A 24,797-nucleotide genomic window follows, 5' to 3' on the forward strand; every position below is an offset into this window, starting at 1 on the left:
AGCCCCTCGGCAGCGGGACGGACTCGGGAGAGCCTCTCCGTCAGGGAGGCAGCTTAGTAAGTCCCATTGGTCCCCCTTTGAGGTGGTCCCAGGTCGTGGGTAAGTTAGCTGTCATTAGAACCAGCTGCATCTTATGAGAAAATCAGTAAGCAGCTCAGGTAACAGACCGTTTCTATAAGCACCCGGAATGCATTGCAGAGCACGTTTGGCAGTAAACTAAATTTGGGGACCTTGCTGTATATAGCAGACATAAAAATCAAGCTCCCGATCAGGTGGTGGACTAGCAGGCTTTTAGGAATCCTCTATTACGTTTGCAAATACGGTGAATGTACATTGGAGCAGTAAATAATATTCTTACTAGCTGCAAAATGTGTATTGTGTTACCAGCATTCGTATTTAAGGAAGGAAATTTGCCTCTTGATTGAATATGGTATTTATGAAGGGGGACTAGATTGAAAACCCAGGACATAAAAGTTCTGTTACGTGCAGCGAAGGGGGGCAGGCACTATTATTTCAGTGCTGCCTTGCCAATGTGCTTCAAATTTAACACAGGGTCGCTGATTGCTTTTCATGGCTCCCATGCACTTTGGCTGCAGAGCTGTGCTTTTTTAAGTTTTGCCAAGTGTTATGCCTCAGTTCCCCAGCATCAAGTTCACATATTCATTATTGCTTTCGGATAATAGTGACATGTATCTCACCTGCCACCAGAAGGGCTATGGTAGCTGTTGGTTTTCTTTGCCTCTCCTACTCTCAGGCTTACTTGATGAGTGGGATCAGAGGGTTAATTAATGCAACTGAGAAACAGTTGCTGCTTTAGCTTTTCACACAACAGTAGGGATACTGGTACTGCATGAGAGATGCACTGGGGAAACGAAAGAGGACATGGGGAAGGGTCCAGAAGTCCTTGAGCAGTGGACAGGAATAATGACCATGCAGATTTGGCTGAATTCTCACTCTGACCATAAGCCAAAATAAAACAGAGGGAGCCGTTGTCTTTGACAGTAGACAATTGCACGCTGTCCTACTGTGGACTTCTGATTTTATTTTAGTATTTTTAAATTTTTTTTTTGCCCCCTAACTCACTTGTGACAGAAGACAGTCAGCAATGTGCTGTTCTTACTGGTTGAGACCCTTTCAGTTATCCCCCTACATTTTCCCTGTAAGACCACAGGGTGCAAGGAAGGGGAAGGAGGAAGATACGAGTTTTCACATAACTGTCAAGCTCTAAACAAATCTGGAGGTAGGTCTAGTCACACTTTATGGATCTTAGGTGAGTAGTTATCTTAGTTCTATCTTGCAGCATGCCCTTGATCACCAGTTACTGATTTGCGTTTTAGCAGCCAGTTATCTGTTAGAGTTAGGTATCCACTGGAGTTTAAAAATAGGTCTGGGTTTTTCTTTACTTTCCACAAATGATGCCATCTAAACCAGATCTTTCAGGTGAAGCTCTTTTGCTTGCTACATTCTTTTGTTTATTGTGACAAGAATTGGATCTAGAAACTAGGTCTAAAGCTGATGAGATTTATTTTTTTTCTGGTAACATAGGTCTTACGGTGCTGGTGTGTGATTCAGACCCAAAGTAAATACAGAAAATGTGCCATGGAACCAAACTCTTACCATTTGGCCTACTATAAGCAGATAGAAGGAAGGACAGGGAATGCTTTGAAAGGGGATCTTTTCATACCTATGACAAAGAAAAGTTATTAACTTTAGGCCAGTGCTGAGGTCACTGCACAATACCTCAGTCCTAATCATCTGATTACTAGATTTTTTCCAAAGCTTTTTCTTTGCCTATCATGTTTTCATTCAAGTGGCTTCTCACAACTTTCAAAAATTCCTCGCTGACGAGCAAAATAATCCTCAACCTCCTCCAAATGGCTCTGTTTCCTTACAGAATTTGATAGCATCAGATTGTTACCTCTCCTGTTGTGCTAGCCAGTACTATCTTGTTGTTGCATACATGCTGTGTAATAAGTTTTGTAGGAATAAGCTTTGTTTGTTATTTGTATAATACTGCATAGTACAGATTTTGACTCGGGCATTGAGACTGTAAGCATTACCATAACACACTAGTAATAAAGCAGTAATAATAAAAGGTGCCAACATTTTCTATAAGAACCCAGGTAAGCTATTCCCTGCTGCAGTTGGATGCTTGATGTGCTTTGTGGTTTAATGAATTAACTGTTCATTCAACGCTATTTTTAAATTCTGTGTGATTTTAAGATACGGAGCATAATGATAGGATGAAGCATTATATTTCCATTTTAGTGGGATATAATTTTATTGTGTCATGCTTAGTTACGTTATTTTTCATGTAGGTAATCTCTGCAGCCTGTTTCCACTTGGAAGAGCAATAGATTTTCTTATAGATTCTGTTTGTGCTTATCTTTTTCCAATGGCAGAACAGATTCTGTCACCATCTGACTCGGAGGCAATGGTACTGCAACCTGGGGAGCCTCAGAATCAGGATGACTTGTCAACTGCCAGCCAATTTTCCCTAGTGTACTGGCCACACCAATGTGAAGTCATCAGAGACAGAATCGAGCACATTGGTAAGTTATTGTGTTATGCTTAAAATCTTGTGTATGGGCAAAGAGGAAGCACACCAAGAATTTGTTGTCAGTTTAAGTGAAATCTTAAAAAACAAATCATTATTAGTCCAGATCTGATTGCTACAGAGAAGAGAAAAATAATAATGTAGTTTAAAATGTTGTATGTATGCTTCACCCAAACCCTTCTGGCTTTCTTTTCACTGCTCCTTCTGTTCCTGTGGCCAGCAGTTACATAGTAAAGGTTTCCTTTGGGTGGAAGCAAGAAGCTATTTGTTCAGAATTGTCAGCGTCTGGAGTCTTTTGCTGGGAGAAATACAATGAAGATGTCTTCTTCCTTATTCTAGTATCGAGACAACTCTGGGATCATTTATGTTTGCACACTCAGTCATACACCTTTCTCTTTCCTCATCAGTCTGCAGCAATAACAACAGAGAGTTTGTGGGTCAGGGTTAAAGGGAATATAGCTATGGGAGACATTACTGTGGGGATCTGTTACAGACCGCCTGATCAAGGAGAACCTGCGGATGAAGCACTCCATAGGCAGATAAGAAAAGCCTCACGCTAGCAGGCCCTTGTTCTCATGGGTGACTTCAACCACCCTGACATCTGTTGGAAGGACAGTACGGCCCGGCACAAGCAATCCAGGAGGTTCCTCGATTGTGTGGAAGACAACTTCCTTCTGCAAGTAACAGAGGAGCCGACAGGGAGAGGTGCCATGCTTGACCTCGTGCTCACCAACAGGGAAGGACTCGTTGGAAACGTGATGCTCCAGGGCAGCCTTGGGTGCAGTGATCACAAGATGGTCAAATTTGAGATCCTCAGGACAGTGAGAAGAGCGTGCAGCAAGCTCACTGCCCTGGACTTCAAAAGAGCAGACTTTGGCCTCTTCAGGAACCTGCTTAGTAAGGTTCCATGGGATACAGCCCTAGAGGGCAGGGGGGCCCAAGACTCTTGATTGATATTCAAGGATCACCTGCTACAAGCTCAGGAGTGTTGCATCCCAACTAGAAGGAAGTGCAGCAGGAGGGCCAGGAGACCTCCTTGGATGGATAAGGAGCTCCTGAGGAGAGTTGGGGTCAATGGCTCAATGTCCGGCTGGAGACCAGTAACGAGTGGTGCCCCTCAGGGATCGGTGTTGGGACCGGTCTTGTTTAACATCTTTGTCGCTGACTGGACAGTGGGATTGAGTGCGCCCTCAGCAAGTTTGCCGGTGACACCAAACTGTGTGGTTCGGTTGATACCCTGGAGGGAAGGAATGCCATCCAGAGGGACCTTGACACACTTGTGAGGTGGGCTGATGCCAACCTCATGAAGTTTAACCATGACAAGTGCAATGTCCTACACCTGGGTCAGAGCAATCCCAGGCACAACTACAGGTTGGGCAGAGAAGAGATTCAGAGCAGCCCTGTGGAGAAGGACTTGGGGGTGTTGGTTGATGAGAAAATGAACATGAGCCAGCAGTGTGCGCTTGCAGCCCAGAAAGCCAAGCGTATCCTGGGCTGCATCAAAAGGAGTGTGACCAGCAGGTCGAAGGAGGTGATCCTGCCCCTCTACTCTGCTCTTGTGAGACCTCACCTGGAGTATTGTGTGCAGTTCTGGTGTCCTCAACATAAAAAGGACATGGAACTGTTGGAACAAGTGCAGAGGAGGGCCACGAGGATGATCAGGGGACTGGGGCACCTCCCGTATGAAGACAGGCTGAGAAAGTTGGGGCTGTTCAGCCTGGAGAAGAGAAGGCTGCGTGGAGACCTCCTAGCAGCCTTCCAGTATCTGAAGGGGGCCTATAGGGATGCTGGGGAGGGACTCTTCATTAGAGACTGTAGTGATAGGACAAGGGGTCATGGGTTAAAACTTAAACAGGGAAAATTTAGATTGGATCTAAGGAGGAAATTCTTTCCTGTTAGGGTGGTGAGGCACTGGAATGGGTTGCCCACGGAAGTTGTGAATGCTCCATCCCTGGCAGTCTTCAAGACCAGGTTGGACGAGGCCTTGGGTGATATGGTTTAGTGTGAGGTGTCCCTGCCCATGGCAGAGGGGTTAGAACTTGATGATCTTAAGGTCCTTTCCAACCCTAACTATTCTATGATTCTATGATTCTATAATATGTTACGTCTGAATTTACAATATACAATGTTCTTTAAGTATGTAAGATGTTATTTCCTTGTTCTCTTTGTTGCCCCTAAAGCAAATTTTGTCCACCTCTAGGTCTGCATTTCTACACAAAACAACTCCTTGTTACTGCTGTCTGTATAAGCCTATGGTTGTACCATGCAAAGTAAACAAAAATAAAGCAAATTAGCCATACATACCTGGTCAGTTAGAAAAATTGCTGTCACAGCTAAATTAAGTGACACAAAGCTGCAGGCAGGTAAAGAAAAGTTCAGACAGAGCAAACTCAACAAGCCTGAGTCCTGAGGTCTTACAAATTCAAATTCTTACTAATCTCATATGCTGTTACTAGCAATATCAGTACTGTATTGCAGGGTCATACAGTAAAATATGAACATAAGCTAATAACTGCTTTTATGCAGTCTGTACATACAGCAAGCCTATTTTGGGACAGTGAAGACTTGAGCAGCCCCTGTGCTTTTAAATACAACCAATTGCAGTTTTGAAGTAATCAGTAGAAATAGAAATGCAGAAGTGGGATGGAAACAGCTGTGCCCTGATTCTTTTGCCTTTGAAACTAGATCCCAGTATCTTGAATGGAATGGGACAGGACTGCTGTGAGTATTACAGTGAGAAAAGGCCTACTGTCAGAATGAATCAGTGTTCAAAAGATATTTGACAATGCCAGGTAGATGCCATGTGAGTTACATGGGAACACTGCATTATAGCCATGCAGCATCTGCTGTCAATGTTGTCAGCAGTCAGTGACTTTGTAGTTGTGGCATCTGCTTTCCTAACAGTACCAATGCTGTCCAATGTTCACTGTTATCAGTCTCATCTGTAGTAACCAAGATGTACAGGCAAGAGGCAAGTTTGCACAGCAAAAGTTGGTCCTTGCACAGATCAGTGTGTATTTAGAGTTATAGTGAAGATTTGTTCACAGGTGCAAAAAATTAGGTTCAAAAGGGGACTTTCGTATTCGTTTGTGTGCAACTGGTATAAATAAGATTAACTGCTTTTCGATGTGTCCATATTATGAAGACTCTCATACAATCTTCCTGCTTGTAATCTTTTTGTGTTTCTCTTCTTTTTTTAGATTGGATACCCACTAACCCTGAGCCATTGTACACTGCAACAGGTTTGGAGATGATGCCATCACACCAAACTCCTGACAAAGGCACTGTGATTTTTCTAGGAGAAGGTGGGAACACTCTGAGAAACTTATTGTCAGCTGTAGACAGATGAAGCACCTGCTTTGATCTCCTTTGTGAACCTAATTTAAAGCCTGATGAAATCAATATGATTTTCTACTATTATTTTAAAGCACTTTGGAATAAATTTATTTTTCCTATAGATAGCGAAGGAAATAAGTTACATAGTTATACAGGTGGCTCATCATCCATAAGTTTGGTTCATACTGTTAATTATCTCAGAAGTCCAGCTCAGCTCAAACAGTTGTTCTCAGTGAATAACAACACTATGAAGCAGCCTGAAATGAGTTTGTTACGAAAATAGGAGTGGAGAAAGATAACAACCAAAAGAAAAAGTAAAAAAAAATGAGAGCTGTGTAACTGCAGGATCAACACTAAAGACTGTGTTGGGAAAATCTTTTGTTATCCTATTTGCTATAGTGGTTTTGCCAAGACATAAACAAAATCTGGCCAGACTGGGTAAGTGCTTCATTACAGGCTCCTAAGCCTGGCAGGGATTAATCAGACAGAATTGAAAGGAGTTAGTTGCCTTATTCCATCATCACCAGTTGATTATCATAGTTAGTTATTCTTTCATGTGTTTGCTAAGTTGGTACAGATGACTCGGAGAACTTGGAACTTCTGTCAGTTGCTGATTTTGTGTCTGAGCTACTCCTACATAGAAAGGATGATAACAGTTTTGCAATCATAGGGTGACTAGATGTGGCCATAAAGTTTTCAGAAGCACAATACTGAAGGGGAGCTGTTATCTTTCTTGAGGTCAACACAGTTAGTAAAAGCTTGCAATATACTGAAAAGCATTGATACTTTTTGACATCGGAAATTAGCTAAATTAGCTATTTATGCAGTATGGCTGCATTACCTGTCATTAGTAGGTTGCTACATTTGGTGGCAAAGAAAACTGGTACCTACTGTGTGATGAGGAAGGAACCTCTGTCCTCTGCACTGGGCCTGCTAATTTATTGCAAGGAATAAGATGTGAAGGAACACCCTGACTTCCAGCTCCCCACATTTTTGCAAACAAGGACAGTGATTTCTGTCATGGTCCTTTAGTTGCTGTTCTTCAAAAATGCAGCTTTCCCTGCCCTTTTTTACTAACTTGGACTTTATGCACAGGCGACTGGAAGTGATTCTTATTCTGGCCTGTACAACTCTCCAGCAAAGTGTGTATTTTGGTATAATGATTCCCAGACTTTGTTAATGAAACTTATATAAAATACCATGATAGAGATCTCAGGTTTTATGCATGCATTTCATTCTATAAAATGTGGCTGTTACAGATGACTGATACACTGGAACATGCTGCCCAGAGAAGCTGTGGGTACCCCATCCCTGGCAGTGTTCAAGGCCAGGTTGGATGGGGCTTGAAGCAAGACTTGGTCTAGTGGAAGGTGTCCCTGCTCATGTCAGGGGGTTGGAACTGGATGACCTCTAATGTCCCTTCCAACCCTAACCATTCTATGAGTCTGTGTTTCCAGAAACAGTTTTACTGGATTAACTACTGAAACATTTTTCTTCCTTGATGTTAAGGAAGAGCTTGAAGAGGAAGGGAAGGATAGAGAAACTGTGAGTGGAATTTCAGTTAAACAGAAAGTAATTATTCAAGTAGGTATCCCAGCTAGCAAGGTTAACAGCCCTTCTATAATGAAGACACCTGTGGGTCTCTAGTTAACTTCAGTCATGGAGAGCAATACGCTGAATATGGCTGTATTACTTGAATCACTGTTGCTATGTACAAAAGATACTATATATCTTTTGCATATTCACATATCTTTTGTATATGGCAACAGTGATTCAAAGAATAAAAAGAATGACATATAGGAATCTTGACTTTCACTGTACTGTAAGTACTGTCAGAGCTTTAGTAAGACTACAGGAGAGAATAGGACTGCTGCAGAATAAATCTCTCCACAGCCTCAGATAAGCAACGGCAAACACAGCTCTGATCTGAACAGGGAGTGCTGTACAGCCCTATTCCTGCTTTGTGGTACAGGGTCAGCCCCCCTTACTTGGCAACATGGTAAGGCAACAGTTTCTCCTCAGGTGGATCCAGCTGTAAGGAGATAGAAGCAAGAATACAGGAGCTGAGAATACAAAAGCCTGTCAGTCAGTGCCCCACTGCCAGTAAAAATCCTTCATTTTGCCAGTTAGAAAGCTATGAATTAGGGATATTTCTGCCAGATAAACATATGGTTTGATACCAGCAGTCTGAAACACAGAGTACATTGTTTCAGCTTGGAATACCTTCACTTTACAGCTCCTTTACCCTGAGCTGGCCCTAACCCAAGTGTCGGAGTTCAGCTTTGAAGTTGCAGTTGTCTGTTGCTAGAAGGAATTTTCAGAAGGATGCAGGTATTTCTTAAAATTACTCAGACTCGAAGACATCTGTTCTGCTCCTTCCCCTAGCTGACAAAAAATCCTGCTTTATGTATTCTCAAGTGAAAGATCTCCGCCCCCTGAAACAGATCCTCCCTCAGGAAGGGGATAACACACTAATCTTCGAAGCACGGTTTGAGAGTGGGAATTTGCAGAAGGTGGTCAAAGTGTAAGTTTCTGATCTTTTTTTGTCCTTTATTACAATGTAGTTATTATCAGTGGTGTTATTATCAACAGACTGCTATCAGTGTCTGGGCAGGATGTGTGACTCTGGGTTTGTGAATTGTTCTTACATTAGTTAAATAAGCTTCAAAAGTAGTTTCAGGTAGCCTTCACTTGAAATGGTGTGATAGCCATTCCATAGCGCTGAATGTTTTCTGTAGGTGATAATCACCCACACAAATTCGACACCTTTTCTTAAGTACCTCCTCTTAAAGCATAGTGTACAGAATGTTTCTAGAAGTCCTAATTGTTATTAGAAGTCCTAATGAAGGCAGCAGTTGCATCATTGACACACTTGGTGCAATTAGGCATCTTTTCCTGGCAGCTACATAGACTTCAATTCATGACAGTGTAAATTTGACTCACACATGATTCACTGCAGAGTGCTTTTTCATGGCAGTCCACATTATTTGACACTGCATCATGCTACGTTACTAACCAGCATCACAACTCTTTGTCTTCTTTCTGCCCACAAGCAATGAATTTGAGTACCAGCTGACCCTGCGCACTGACCTCTACACAAGCAGACACACTCAGTGGTACTACTTCCAAGTAAGCAATACGCAGGCAGGGGTGCCATATCGCTTCACTATTGTCAACTTTACCAAGCGGAACAGCCTATATAAGTGTGGCTTGCGGCCGCTGTTGTATTCAGAAGCTGATGCTAAGGAACACAAGGTTGGCTGGCGAAGGACTGGAAATGATATCAAGTATTATAAAACCAATGTGGGCCAAGATGGACGTCAGTATTTCTCACTCACTTGGACATTCCAATTCCCTTATGACCAAGACACCTGCTACTTTGCCCACTGCTATCCTTACACCTACTCCAACCTGCAAGAGTACCTGATGGCCATCTCTAAAGATCCAGTGAAATCCAAATTCTGCAAGATTCATATCTTGTGCCGTTCACTGGCAGGAAACACAGTGTATGCTTTAACTATCACCAACCTATCTACAGGTGACAAGGACACCAAAAGGAAGGCTGTGATACTAACTGCGAGGGTGCATCCAGGAGAAACTAACAGTTCCTGGATAATGAAGGGCTTTCTGGATTACATTCTTGGCGATTCAGGCAAAGCTCAACTCCTGCGGGACAATTTTGTCTTCAAAGTAGTACCCATGTTGAATCCAGATGGTGTGATTGTGGGAAATCACCGCTGCTCTTTAACAGGTCAGGACTTGAACCGCAAATACAGATCTCATGGGAAAAAAATTTATCCTTCCATCTGGTATACCAGAGAAATGATCAAAAGGTAACCTCATTTTCTTTCCCTTTAGAATAGATGATTTACCTTTCACTGTCTCTTTGTTACTGTGACTTCTCTGTGTCCCTAATGTTTTGTTATTTTTTACATCTTTGCCCTGTACCCCAACCTTTCTGACTGTTTTGTTTACCTGCAGTTGCATTTCAGAGTGGGTTATTTTTTCCTTCAGTATCGTACAGATTTTCCTTTAACATATTTTCTCCATTCCTGGTAATAAGTTCTATCTCCAAAATAAGAGTTTTTGTCAAAACATTTTCAGTATGTTTCTTTCCACTATCTTCTGCCAAAATCTACTTATCAAATTCCTTATGTCTTTAATTTTCTTTTTTTCTCACATACAGCCATGTCACAGAATTAAGTTAGGTTCAGAATAGATCCCAGATGTCTATTTGACAGCAAAGATTGCCAAGTTTGCTGTATGTTTTGCTACAAATACATTTGATTTCTTATGCAGACTTACAGGGACATTGATACTCTGGCTATAAAACTAAACCTTCAGCTAGTAAACTAAAGCCCTCTGGTTTAACTTCTCTTACAAATTAATACAAACGGGACTTTTTTCATCTAGTTACAGCATGTTTAAAGTAAGATCTGTGTTCTTCCAGATGATTGTTTTGGCATGTAGGTCCTTAGCTTTCAGGGAATGAGCACTGTGCCTATCCTTATTTTCCACAATTCCTCTCTCTGTCTTGCTATATGGAGAAAGCCTGCACTTGTGAGTGCCCCATAATTAACATTAATAATGTCTGCTGAAGTGCTGCTGACCTTTAGCCTCATATTCAGCTACTGTCAGCTGCAACAGACATGTTTATTACTGCTTCCTTCTTAGTTCCACCATGGATTTCCAACTCCTGCCTAGAGTAAACCCCCAGGTGACACAGTGTTGTGCCATCACATCTTCCCTGGAGAGCTCTGCTTCAACACAAATTGGGCACTGGGGGTATGGGTTGCTAAATCCCAATGTGTCTACCTGAAATATTTTTTTCAGTAATTAAGCAAGAATATATTGCAGAATCTTAGCACGTAAAAAAAATTGATGTCTCCAGTTTGATAAAGGAAGGAGTAGTCATTCAGTCTCATAATAGTACAGCATTTATCATTCAACATGTACAATACTGAAAGAGCAGCAGATAAGAATAGTAGATTTCAGTTGTACAATCTGATCATGTATACATCTAGAGAGCTGAATGTATATAACTGAGCATGGGAGTAAGAACAAACACATGGACAAAGGCTGATGATGCATACACTTGTATCTTACATCTGTGCAGTGACAAGTGAGTTTTTTCAGAAGAAACTGAGTAGTTTGGCTCTAATCTAGCAACACTAAGAGTTTAAGTTAGAGCTCAGAATATGGAACTTGTATTGATTTCTTGCTCTTTAGGTTACAAGTGAGCTTCAGTATAACATACTAGCTCAGACTAGTTTCTGAGGTGGAGGAGAAAAAAAGCCAAACCACTATTCTCTGTTGTCCTGTATTACAGAGTGATGGGGGAACGTGATGTTTTTATGTATTGTGACATCCATGGTCACAACAGGAAACAAAATGTCTTCATGTATGGTTGTGAGAGAAGGCCCCAGGTGAAAGCACCATATGTGCATCCACGTGTCTTCCCACTCCTGCTGAGCAAGAGCTGCCCAGATAAGGTGAGCAAAAGTCTGGCTAGAATCTTGCCTCAAAATTCAAGCACTACCTGGGATCCCTAATTTTTTGTTAAGATATCACATTTAATAAAAGACCATATTTCACCTAGTGAAATAATCTTCATTTGGCTAAAACTAGAAATAGTTGGAGTATGAAGTTTTAACTTCTTTAAAATTCCAGCACTTAAAAATGTATCGTGCTGAATTGAGACATAAAGTTAGCATTTTGTAAAAATTTTCTTTTTTAAAGAATGAAGAAAAGAACAACCCAAACCAGAATGCCAAAGCAACATTGGTTTAACACATCAAAACCTAACATTAAATATTGTGTATTTATAAATATATTTTTAAAATATATTGTAGAATTAAAACCAAACAAGTAAGTAAGAAATTAAAGAAGATAAAATGTTTTTCCAGATTAATCCTTTTGAAAACTTCTGTTGAAAAATGTGTCAAAATCACACTGTGTGAGCTATTTCGGTTGAGGGGAAGTTTAGTACAAAATCATGGCTTTTGAAATACATCATTTTCTGGCAAAATCTTACTACAGTAAGCTGCTTTTGGACAAGAAAGGTTGCAAAGGCTCAGGTATAAAACAGCACACAAACTGAACTACTAGATGTCATTGCATACTTATAGCTAATGCTGTTTTCTTCAGGTATCAATAATGAGGTGGTTGTGAGCTTCAGATTGATGGCATCAAACTGTTGAGGTATTAAATCATGAGAGAAGAGCTATTCTAACTTTTTAGTAAATATACATGCTGGTATGTAACAGGATTTGTGGTAACTGAGCTGGTCAGCTGTCTATATGTCCAAATATTTAGAAACAGTAAGTACAGCCACATTAAAAATTATGTTTAGATGTTTCAGAAATCCTCAGGTAAAATAATCTAATCAAAGGACTGTTATTTTACCTGCATTTCCATTATACCAGTAAAGACAGGCTGAGAAAATTGGGGCTGCTCAGCCTGGAGAAGGCTGATTGGAGACCTTATAGCAGCCTTCCAGTATCTGAAGAGAGCCTATAAGGATGCTGAGAAGGGACTCTTCATTAAGAACTGTAGTGCTAGGACAAGGGGTAATGGGTTCAAACTTATACAGGGGAAGTTCAGGTTAGATGTAAGGATGAAATTCTTTACTGTAAGGGTGGTGAGGCACTGGATGGGTTGCCCAAAGAAGTGGCGAATGCTCCATCCCTGGCAGTGTTCAAGGCCAGGTTGGAGAGAGCCTTGGATGACATGGTCTAGGGTGAGGCGTCCCTGCCTATGGCAGGGGGGGTTGAAACTAGATAATCTTAAGGTCCTTTCTAGCCAAAATCATTCTGTGATTCTATGATCTTCTGGGGTATGTTGTGCAATATTCAGGTAGAATGAAAACTCACATTTGTTTGCCTGGTAGATAAAGTTTTAAAAAAAACTTGCAGGATTAAAATTTAATTACTGCATTTTTCTCTTTACTTCAATGGCTGATGCTGCACCTGTCTTTTAAGTTCTCATTTCCAGACTGCAGTTTCAGAGTACGAAGGAGCAAAGAAGGCACAGGCCGAGTGGTGATGTGGAAGATGGGCATCAACAACAGCTACACTTTGGAAGCCTCTATCTGTGGCTCTAAGTTGGGTAAGACAATTCCCTGTAGCTATTTAATAGGAATAATCAAACAAGACCTTGTTTTTTTCATGGGAAAAAAATGTGCTTTTTCATGTTTTTTCCCTTTTTTGGTGTTCTCACCAGTAGCATTATTGCATATGTATCATGAAACAACATTAGTGGGTGGCAAATTAAAAGCTGTAACTAAGCCAGTTGTATTTTTAGGAATTTTGGATTAGAGAATCAGTTAACTATGCCTTACCCCCTCTGAGTGGATAGATTTGTTCATAAAGGCAGAATAATGATCTATAATACCATTTGTTTAAAACTACAACAGTTATAGACCTGTCTAGCATCTGTCAGTGAATTTGCAGTCAGACACCACCCTGAAATATCACAGTTACCTAGCAGTCAGCAGGATTGCTGACATTTTCATTTCTGTCTTGCTCCTGTTGATGCTGCAGGCTGCAGACAAAGCACTCATTTTGATGTGAAAGACTTGGAGTCAATAGGACAGCATTTCTGTGATGCCCTCTTGAACTATTGTGTTCATAATAAGGAGGTAAGGAAAATCCCCCTACGACTTTTCTCCTGCCTCAGTTCATCCTGCTGTGACAAAACAGTATTATAACCCTCTATAGGGTTATAATAATAATCAATTTGATAATGGCTTTCTTAAAACAGTGAACTAATTTTTTTCATGTTTCTTATTATTATCTGTGCCTGAGGAACATGAAAGTGTAATGAAACAGCAAGCCAGCGTGAGCTCCAAGGTCCTGAATTCTGGTGCGCTAGACTTGGATTCCAGGTAACTATTCAGATATACCACCATTTATTATATGTTCTCTGCATCTCATAAAGAGTACCAGAGTAAATATTACTAAAATTAGACTTTTAATAGTCACAGTCCTTAATTTAACACTCCTTAAGAAATTGCATACAAATCTTATAGCCAAACTTTAATAACCAGTTCAATTGGAAGCAGATCTCTGTATCTACCCCAGGTGGCCTTCCTGAAGCGAAATGAAACTGCATTGATACAGAGCTTGATCTATTGTATCATTTAAATCAATACACTTTTTTTCAGCCTTACGTTTTGCAGAGCAATCTAATATAAGGTATATTATTTGGTTTTGTGTAAACCTAATGTAATTAAGCATGGAAGATACTAGTCTGATTCCATATATGCAAAGGGATTAAGTTCAGGGTAGCTGATAACAGTGCAAGAATCCGTGCGCTGACCAGATGATACCCCTGTTAAACATGATCTGCTCCTCCTGCGCCAGTGATGACTCTGAGTAACTGCAAGATCAGTTGTGCAGGTGATTTGTAAGGGGTGAGTATTTAGTATGAACAGCTGTGGCCCTATGGTCATTTATTAGGGAATAAAACTTTAATACATTTCTTTTTTTCGAAGAACATTAATAGGCTGGATCTATCTCATCAGACTTGAGGTGCCCAAAGTATAGAAATCAAGAACTGAGCTTCACAGACCACAGCTGGTCCTGAACTACAAAAGAGACACATAGAACTAGGAGAAGACTTTCTGGGAACAAAGAAGATGATGTTCTATGGGATGATTTAGGAGGGGAGGGAGAAGGTGTGTGAAGCAGAGCTAAAACCTAGGTAGAAGCAGGAAGTACCCGCTGGATACAGCAGATCTCTTCCAGTAACCAAGCTTTTTCTAAGATGATGATACCCACTTCTTGCAGGTTAGTTGTAGGTCTGTAAAATTAAAATGTGGATGTGGAAGACAGGCATCTCTGCAGCTAGGGTTACTATAGAAAACACACGCTAATGGTTGGAATGAATGGTGCAAACTACTGTTTGCAGTCACCAAATTTGGAAATTAAACAAAACAATGCTTATCTTTCACAGCAGCCAAACTTCTGACAGCCCAAACTCCTGTGATCTTTATGCACACAAGCTAAAACTAGGTACTAAGGTATGCTATGACTTTTTCTTGTCTATTTACATCTCTGTCCTGAATGCCACTTGGGAAAGAATCACTACAGTTTAACAGGCTCTATTTCAAAGAACATTAGCGTTAAGTCACTCAGAATAGTCATTAACAAATCAATAGAGTTCACAGTCCAAATGAACAGTGTGGAACAATAGTATTAATTTTCATGATAGCTTAACCTAGATTGTCCAGATAGTGGTGGTTTTGTTTCAGAAGAAGGTAGCTTTCTACCTGTCAGGTTCTGAAGTACAGCTAAGTAAGCAGATAGAGGGTCAGTGTGTAGGAGGGCACCAGCTTTAAGCACAAGAAGTATGGTACAAGCCCATGTACCCTGTGTCAGCCATTCTTTGCAGATACCCAGTTCTGAGTGTTCAGGAGTTGTGTTCTCTCATGTATGCAGGCAGGTCATCACACTTGTGCTAAGTGCTGTCAGCATCAGACTATCCCATTGTCTACATCTAAGCTTATAGGCAAATGTAGCCCCAGATTTAATAGAGTGCTTTCACTGGAGGGCAATGAGACATTTTATTTTCCTGAAACCTGCATTTACTTGCTTGGCTGAAAAGAATGGGTTGAAACATTTTTTTTTGTCCTCCTTTACTTGGTGTTTGTTTCTTTGGTGCCTGAGATTACCATATTATTACTCAGTGTTTCCTGTAGATAAGCAAAACAAACTTCTTGTGAGTGAATACTTTCAGAAAGTTTGTGGATGAATGTTAGCCAACAATAATAGTTCCTGTAAATTGTTGCTTCCTGTTTGTGACATAAATACAGTAAATAAACAACAGTAAAAGGGGAAACTAGTACCAGGACTGTATACTAATAGTGTGTAAAACAGAAGTGACTGAAACAACCACAGGAAAAAAAATAGGATGGTTTTCTGCTGTGTTAATGAGTTAGATCACACAAGATGGTTTTTGAGTATCAGAACCAGTTTAAGGGATGTAGGCCAGAAGCAGGGACTAAAGTAGTTGGGGGGGGGGGGGGTGTGCAGGGCAGGGCAGGGGGGGCAGGGCAGGGCAGGGGGGACCGGGCAGGACAAAGAACAAAGGAAAAAAGACTTTCTCCTTCAGTAGCAGGAAGCCCTTAGAAGATCTCAGCAGTATGTGAAACCACAGCTTCAGGAGCTTACTTGAACCTCTCTATTTTAAAATATATTGTGTTTTATGAATTAATCACTAATTTAGTAACTATGAGGGGAAGTCTTCTCCAATAGAGATCCCTCTGGGTACAAAGCCCATCCCATCAAGTCCCTGTGGTAAGAGAGGATGAGTATGGTTAGGACTGAACCCAGCTTTGGCCACTTAAGAGCCTGATTCCTATATTGCCAATACCTATAAAAACAAATATACATTGCAAAACTATTTGTTAGGTTGAACTTCACTAGGTCCTGTTCTATAATTTCTGTGTGAAACATAGGCAAAGACATCTGTCATGCAATGAAATTATATGAATTGCATTCGTGCATCTCTCACACAGTGAATTAGAGCATTCTTGCCCCATGTAAATCCACTTCAGTGACTAATTAAGGTTATTAGATCAAAAGTCTTACCAAAATTGTTGTTGTTGTTCTTGATGGAATTTCTTAAAGGCATTTGCAAAAGGTGAATAACAAGGGATATCACAGATACAGTTGTGGGTTTTTTGCTGGAAATTCATGCTGGAGTTGTAAGTAGCCCTCAACAGCACTTTACTGTGTTCAACCTAGAAAACTATGGCCCTCATGTGAAATAGGAGCACTGTTATTGTTGCCTAAAGAAAGCAAACTGTTGTTTGGAAAGATGAAGTCACATTAATTTTTTTATAGGTATTATTCTTTTTATATGCGTGAACATTATAATGCTAGCTGCTTTATTAAGGCTTTCATTGGTTCAATAGGTCTACCCAGCCTTTTTGCATTTTATGCCAGTCTTTGTTTTCAGAAGCCGCAACTTCGGAAAAAGAGTTGTGGCAATTAATACTACTGAGAAAGCACAGCTGTCCAGGTTCCCAGACTAAAAATAAACAAGCCATTGAGTAGGAAGTGAGGTCCCTTGTCAATATGGTATGTTTGTGTCCAGGTTCATAAATATTTGCTGAACAGCATAAGGAATTCAATCTGAAGCAGCTTGCTCCTTCTGGCATTGTGATTATCATGTTTATTTACAACTGGTTTGTTTTGGGTTTTTTTTTCATTGTAACTATACTATTCCCCTATGAATCAAAATGGTTACATACTATTTTCTGTGCAGAAAAAAAATAAAGCATCAGGAGAACATTTTCACAGCACTGCTAAGGACAGAAGTCATGAAAGCAAAAATGTGAGTATTTTTCATCCCTGCAGAAAAATGTTGTGCTCTTCTTCTAACTAGAGACTGATACATGACAACTTAATTCAATCACTATACCTTTAGACAAACAATATTGTCACCAAAAGGTGCTGACCTAGAATGCCCATTGCTTTTTATTGTGTATTTTATCTGTGAATGAAGTATCAACACCAGCAAGTCTGGGGCAGGAAAAAATGGTAAAATTATACATTATTGAACACATTTAGATCTTTCTGTTAAAGAATATGCCTTGGAGCTGGAGATGATACCAGCTTTTCATCAGTCTTCAAAACTACTATCACCTCACTTCCTCAGATGGACCTGTTACACTTCCAGTTTCATTGAACAAGTTTTTTGCCAAGTCCATTGAAGTATTTTCTGGTTTTTTTTCCAGTTCAGTATAGTGCTGTGAAGAGAAAGGGAAAGGTCACAAAACATTTTAGGGATACAGGAAATACATTTTTTTAATTAACTTTGGGATCATTACCAAGCCCAGACTCTGAAATACTTGTGCTGGCAATATTTGTGAACCTGCATCATGCTCCTCCTACCAGTCAGAGTGTGTGATTTGGTACTCAGCATTAGCCTCCCTAGCAACCACCACAGAATTAAATTTACTAAAGGGTCATTGTTAGAACAGTTGATACAAGATCTGATCTTTTTTAAAACTTCTCTATTATTATTGTTTGGTATCCTACATAACTATTTCAACAATGTGAGCCTCGCTGTAGTTGACACACACTTAAAAATCATAGATGGAAATAATGTCGTCTGATGTTATGTTCCTACTTTCATGAAAAGGAATTTAACTATTTTTTACAATGCTGAGCACCCAACAACTTGCAAAGTGAACACAAGTTGCTGACTTCTCTGAGCTTTTGAAAATCAAGCCAAATACTGAATGCCTAGCTTGCCTTCTGCTGGGGTTGTGTAGTGCTGGTGGTGGTGTGTGGAAGGAGAGAGAGAAAAGAAAGAAAAAAGAGAGAAAAAAGAGAAAAGAAAAAAAAAGAAAAAGAGAACGAGAAGGAAAGGAAGGGAAGGAAAAAGAAAAAAGAGAAGAGAAAGGGAAAAGGAACGAAAAAGGAAGAAAGAGCCCAGCCTTTACATGTTAACTCTTTTCCCACTAGTTATTGAACCCTTATGAAACTTCCCGTCATAACCTAGTGTGCACTCATTGAACAAGCCAGAAAGTGGCTGACTGATAATACCTTTTTGTTAGTCTTTTGAAACTAAATAATACTAATTATTCAGTCGTGTTTCTATTCTGTTTCACAGACTCAAGGCATTGAAACTCAACATAAGGTATTTGACACAGTGAAAAAAGGTAAACATTGTATGCTTGTTTAATTCTTCAAATCCCAATAAGTCAATTTTTCTCTATAATCTCAAACCTCAGTAAAGAGTATGTTCCAAAAAGATAAGTACAGAGTTCTTTGGCTGGGGTTTCACCTAGTCTCAGCATTTAGAAGACCTCATTTTTCTTTAGTTTAAACTGTCTTCATTGCATTCTTACCCTCTGCTTTACTGACTGGAACACTGTCTCTGGAGAAAAACTGAACCCAAGGCAAGTTCCAGAGATGTGAAAAAATATTTGCTCATATTGGCAGTATGGTACATACTGGTACTTACGGTACCATACATATGTTATATGTGACAATGTGCTCATTTGGTCCAGAGAAACTAGAGAAGAAAACTTTCATCAGTGAAACAGGGCAGAACAAATCCTATGGAACTTTTTGGTTTCAGTACAGATAAATGAAAGAAGCAAATGTGGAGGCTAAGGAAACAGATCTGGAGGACTTGTGTCATTGCAAACTAGGAAATCTGGGGAAGATTTAGATGTCAAAGTGAACAAGTAGCGCAACGTGAGTTCTGTTCATATACCACAAGGACAAATATGGTTCTTACCTACATGAAAATAGAAGGAGGGAAAAGCTATCTTGACTTCTCCGTAGAACTTCTCTGAGACTAATACTGAATTCCTTTAACTGCTTCTGATGTTAGCATTATTTTTAAGATTTAAAAAAAAAAAAAAAATAATGAAAGTATTTAAGAACCAGAGACAACCTCTAGTCAAGACACTTAAGAGAGTTCAGTCACTTTATGATGAAATGAGACTTCATGGAATGAAAGTTGTCCCCTAAAATATAACAACATTCTTCAGAAGAGTAGCTCAAAGTAGCAGAGAGATCCTCAGCTTATGAAAAAGAAAGCATGAGAAGCTGTGACTGCAGTTGTTGAGACAAATTTGCATTAGAAATGAGATTTGTGGTTTGGCATTGAGTCAGAAAACTCCAGACGTAGTGAGTTTTCTGTCTTGCTTCAGTCAAACACACAGTCTACAACAGGGGTCACAGAAGACTGAATGAAATCGCTAGCCTATTTTTCGTGGTAGGTGAAGCAAATTATGAAATAATCTGTGGTTCTTTCAGGCCTTAAAAATCTGATTTTCATTGTACAGATGACAGAATAGGCTTCTTACAGGAACATAAAGTTTATTGAATTCAGAAGTTTAAGGGTAGGGTTTGGTAGACTGTTAGGGTTTTAATTCAAAACATTGATGTGGACAGAGTACTGAAAAACAATGGAAATTGTTATGCTTAGTGTCAAACTTTGTGGCTTTGCAGATACCCACAAAGCCATAGGAAACAGCCCACTGTCAAGCTTACAAAGCCAACAAGTTAATCTGTGAGGAAAAGAGTGAAGTAAAAATGTCCTGAATACAAAGCTGCCTTTCCTCACCTCACAGTGTCACAAGTTGATTTTTGCCATTGTTTTTATTTATTCCAACAGACACCTGTGAGCAGTGTTAATTACAGCATCGTGTCACTATTTAAAAATTCTTACAGCTTATATTATTGCCAAAAGTTTGCAAAGCTGATAGCACATTTCTCTTCAATTCTGACCTTTCCTACACAGCTGAACAAGCCTCATGAAATAGTCCCAAGAACTACAAAAGGAAAAAAAAAAAGAGGATTCTTCTTATGAAATAAGAGTTTTAAAATCTTTTCCAGATGTCATGCCAGCGAATTATACAGTACAGTATTTCAGCTGTTATTTTCATCAGCAGAGATATAAAATTCCCCAGTGAGGACAGGTTGAGAAATATTAAAAGTCATCCCTAATATCTGTGGGTTTATATACAAGAGGGATTTATGGATTCATAGCAAGCTATCACAGATCAGTTAAACAGAGGAAGGTAAGAACATACTACTTATTCTCTGCTTACATTAAAGATCCTGGAATTAATTCTCAGGACGATCCTTATTCATATGATTTTCACATTCCGGGTGCTGAAAATCTAACAGACTCCGTGCTTGGTTCTGAATTCCTGTCTTGTTTTTCTCAGACATACACCCAGAGCTATTCTGCCTTATGGCTACTTTGGTTTTGTCTTAGAGAACCTAACAAAAACAATACCAAAGCCTAAACCATACACAAAGAACTCCAAAATGGTAGGGTATCTGGAAAGCTAACAGATGAATATATGGTTTGTGACAGCATTTGTAGGAAGGTTCGTGATAGGCTTCACGACTGGATTCATAGATGATTGAGGGAATCATTTGTTCTTTATGTATTTTTTAAACCTATGTAAATATAACTGGAAGGTTTGCCTGCATTTTTCCCTCCCTACTTCATTTTGGCCAACTGGGTCAAGTATTACTAATAAAATTCAGTCTTAACTGTATAAAGCACCTCTTCACTTAGAATAAAAGAAGCTATAAAATGCTGTCAATATTTGTGTCCGAAGGTGCCCTAGGGCACCTTGTTCTTACCCAGTCAGCCACCAGTGAGCACCAGCTCAGTGAGCGCTAGCAGCTGAACAGCTCATGAACATGTATCACCTGGCAAGACCAGTCAGGTGGCACCAGCTCTTCTTTGCTCCCACTCCCATCTTGCTTGACCGGTGGGGTTTGACATAGTATTCATGCTCTGGAGATGTCTGTTATGACTCTAGTCCAGTGTCATTTGAATATCAAACATGTGCTTTCCTTGGAGCAGACACTAGGAACACAAACAGCAGAGTTGCATGACTACCAACACAAAACAGTCATGTTGCCTTTGGCACCTCTACTTCCTGATTCGCAGTTCTGTGTGTAGTGGAGCAATTTCAGTGGGAGCTACGTAGTGTCTTTATCCCCAGATAGCCTTTGTTAGGCAATAGATAAAGAAGGGGAGGTGGGCATATGAGTTATGGTCTGCTAAATAAGAAGAAAGACTTAATCCCCACAATTAGTCATCTGGGTAAATGGCTTGATCTCCATCAGTGTCTGCTTACTGTAACTCCGCTTACTGTAACTGTGTGAGCCTCAGCCAGTTATTGAGTCTGACCTGGCCAAGACAAAATTTGGATGTTTCATTGTGGTGGTTGTTTTTTTTTTTAATTTCTTTTTAAACATCTGATATGCACTTTCAGTGTTTTACTTTTTTTTTTTTCCTCACTTCTCACAGTAGAATTGCCAGTTGCAGCCTCTGCCACACAAGTAGGAGAGGATCTCAGGTAGGATACTGTTCTATTTTACAGGTTTCTAGCATTTTTCACAAAGCAAGAGTGAGAAAATGAACCCAGGATGATTTCTCTCCAAATTCATGCTCCTGCTTTTTATGCTCCTCTGACATTGTGCTTCATCGGTTTTCATTCATAAACTAGACAGTTGTCCTTGGCCACTTCATGCCACGGTTGAGACTGCAGTGGAAAGTGACATTAGAGAAGCAGAGAATCCTCTTTCCTCCATCTCATCTAGAACACCGGACCCCCTCCTTCAGCACATAGCTGAAGCTCCTTTTTCCCTCTTTGCTGCACACTGTCACACAGGCAGTGATTTGGGTCATTCCTGGAGGAAGGGATGATTGCCACTGCCTTGGGAGGGAGGGAAAAGATAGGGCCACATGTCTACTGAGAAACAGGGTAGAGGTGAGAAAATACAAGACCAAGCCAGGCTAGGTAGCACAGACAGTCCAAAACAGACAGTTAATAGTTTAGAATAGCTGGATATCTTAAAATCACAGTATTGTCATGGTGCTGGTGCATAGCTCGTTGCTAGTGCATTCCCTTCACTTCTACATTCTGGTGCTTTGGTCAAGAACAATGAAGGTTGTACACTGATGGGTGTGTGAGGCCCCATGGCAGTAACACTATCAGTGTGGATTACTTTCATAAGCATTCACCTACTGATGGCATACAACGTCCTGTGTCTTGCTGAGTGCACAGCTGGCTGTTCTTGGGTAACAGAGCAAAGTGGAGTTAGCCAGCCAGTTAGATTGCAGCAGATCCTGCCACAAACACCACTTTTTACTTCTGTGATGGAAAAGTAACCTGCTGCTGCTTCCGTGATGGGTACTTCCTGCTGACTCAGACGGGATAGTGTTATAGTGGCTACATGATATTGGCACTAGTGTCCTTAAGACAATGTGATGGCATTGTGGTTCTGTGTAGCTTGAAATATAGTAAATTACTATTTATTAATTTATTTATTATATGCTTCTAAGGAAATGCTCAGACTAAAGTGGCAGGAATTTTACCTGTCAGGATTTTCTGTTCTTTTATGTATATATTGTCATGAATTTGTGTTGAGATAAAATATTTTCCGGCCTGACCTCTGTGTGTTATAGCTCCAAGAGTCACACCCATAATGCTAAAGGAAAGCATGAAAAAACATCTGTGCCTCAGGAGGCAGGAAAAAGTGTGTGCCATGATATGATCCTGTCCACAAGAGAAAATTTCCATTCATCCAGCTTTAATCTGTTCTCCCAGAAGATGAAGAAACAGAAGGGCAAAAGCGTCTCCAAGCCTGCAGAGAAGACATTTCAATCTTTAACAGGTTTCTCCATTATTGTTCTACTAGAAATACACCAAAGAACAGGATTGAGTTTTGTTTGGTGGGTTTCTGAAAGATGTAAGACAGATGGTAGCAGTACATTAGCAGTGCTGGAAAACTCCTTTGCTGTGGCAGATACCAGAGCTGGTTTCATGGAGCTTCCCAGCTGAGACACTGGAAGTCCAGAAACTCATTAACCTCTTTGTAAACAGCTAAGGGAAAAGAGCTTGGAAAATCTCAACTTAATGGCAAAGGATAATGCCTCTGACCCTGCACTATCCTTCTGCAGTTACTGGTAGGAAAGGCTCTAGCCACTGGTTCATTGCTTTTCGCATGTTATCAGAATGCCATAAAAGGATGTACAGTCTGATCCTGGGAAGTGTTGGGATTAACCTTTTCAGAGAGGGGTCAATAGACTATCGTATCACTGCAGCAATAAAATGGGGTCCTGTTCCTACGGCTGAAGTTCCCACATTTTAGCACTAGATTTTGAATCATGCTGTGGCTCTCCTTTCTTAAAGGAAATGTTTCTGCGATAATGCCGCAGTTTCTTGTGAAGGAAACTAAAGCCATGTACTTATTTAGTAACTAGTGACCCTGTAGTAGTTGATACGGATTTGCTTTTTTTGTCCTTTTTGGCTCAGGTCATGATCGTGCAAAGAGCGATTCAAAAAAGGGAGAAAGGAAAATGAAGGAGAGGCTCCCCTCAAAAAACAGAAGGCTCCAGAAAACCAAGACAGCAAGACAGGATGTATATTTTGGGAAGAGTAAATTCTGCCAGGGACAAGACAAGCTGCAATTCCCTCTGCCATTACTGCCTGAAGAAAAGAACAGACAACACGCTGCAAAATACCAGCGTATATTCGTGAGCTCCAGTTCTTTCACCAATGAAGGAACATGAAAGTGTCATGTATCTGATGCGCTTAAACAATTCCCAAGACTTTGGTTGTGGATTATGATTCTACCAGCAAGGGGGTAGATACCTGCAGAAATCAAAATTATTCTTGCTCTTTAAAAAAAAGTAAATAAGTTCACACACATCGTCTAATGTATACCATGAAATTTCTCTTACACATGAAGAAGTATCCCACATTCTAAACCAGTTTAACAGGGAGTCTCTGAAACAATTTCTTAAACAATACCTACTGTTTTTTTGATGCAGACTCCACTTCCAGGAAGAGCTAGGTGAAGAACCAAATTCCCTCCTGCCGCTTTTTTCCTTTTTTATTATTTTTCCCTTCTTCACTCTGGAAGTTTCCTGGGATTCTCAGGTAGAGGGCTTATTCACCAAGCAGCTGAAGCCACCATTCCTTGGTCAGAGTAAAACAACTCAAGTCATAAGCTGCGAAAATCATTCCCCCTTTCACCAACAAACCAAATACGTTACACTCAAAAAAAATTGACGTAAAATCTGAACACAGTCAAGTCTGTGGAACACTTTGCTAAAGGGTATCATGGATGCAAAAAACATACATGGATTCAGGTGAGCATGTGCCTTATAGATAGACCACTGGGAGTTTTGAATATACATATATTGGCTTCAGAAATGTCCTCAGCTGAAAACAGTGATAATCTATGAGGGTGCTTGGGAAAAGTATTGGATATGTTTATTCTGTGCCTGCTTTCCCCTGGAAATCGATGCAGTCAACTTGGAGGCAGGGTGCTGTGGTACATGGCCCCTTAGTCTAAAACCAATATAGCCATTCATGTGTTCTTACATACCTGGGAAATATTTT

General features: G+C 40.2%; 1 protein-coding gene across 9 annotated transcripts; it reads left to right on the plus strand.

The window, feature by feature from the left end:
• The first annotated feature begins 14 nt into the window (after positions 1 to 14).
• On the plus strand, positions 15 to 24,090 carry AGBL3 (AGBL carboxypeptidase 3). 9 transcript variants are annotated; one of them, XM_061476425.1, is made up of 15 exons: positions 15 to 99; positions 2,370 to 2,552; positions 5,758 to 5,862; positions 8,279 to 8,417; positions 8,947 to 9,726; positions 11,223 to 11,385; positions 12,874 to 13,000; positions 13,435 to 13,532; positions 13,699 to 13,778; positions 14,849 to 14,915; positions 17,165 to 17,233; positions 18,518 to 18,575; positions 21,695 to 21,743; positions 22,856 to 23,064; positions 23,706 to 24,090. In XM_061476425.1, exons 2-15 carry the CDS (start codon positions 2,396 to 2,398, stop codon positions 23,960 to 23,962), a joined length of 2,358 nt encoding a protein of 785 aa, XP_061332409.1. In that variant the 5' UTR covers positions 15 to 99; positions 2,370 to 2,395; the 3' UTR covers positions 23,963 to 24,090. The 9 variants fall into 9 exon arrangements, with proteins under 9 accessions (XP_061332409.1, XP_061332413.1, XP_061332410.1 ...); XM_061476429.1 differs by having other exon boundaries at positions 2,403 to 2,552; XM_061476426.1 differs by having other exon boundaries at positions 15 to 56; positions 2,403 to 2,552.
• Positions 24,091 to 24,797: the final 707 nt, after the last annotated feature.

This window comes from Pezoporus flaviventris, unplaced genomic scaffold, assembly GCF_033815535.1.
Source record: "Pezoporus flaviventris isolate CSIRO_AGI_PZ_B2104156 unplaced genomic scaffold, CSIRO_AGI_Pfla_v1 ptg000096l, whole genome shotgun sequence".
Taxonomy (NCBI): Eukaryota; Metazoa; Chordata; class Aves; order Psittaciformes; family Psittacidae; genus Pezoporus; species Pezoporus flaviventris.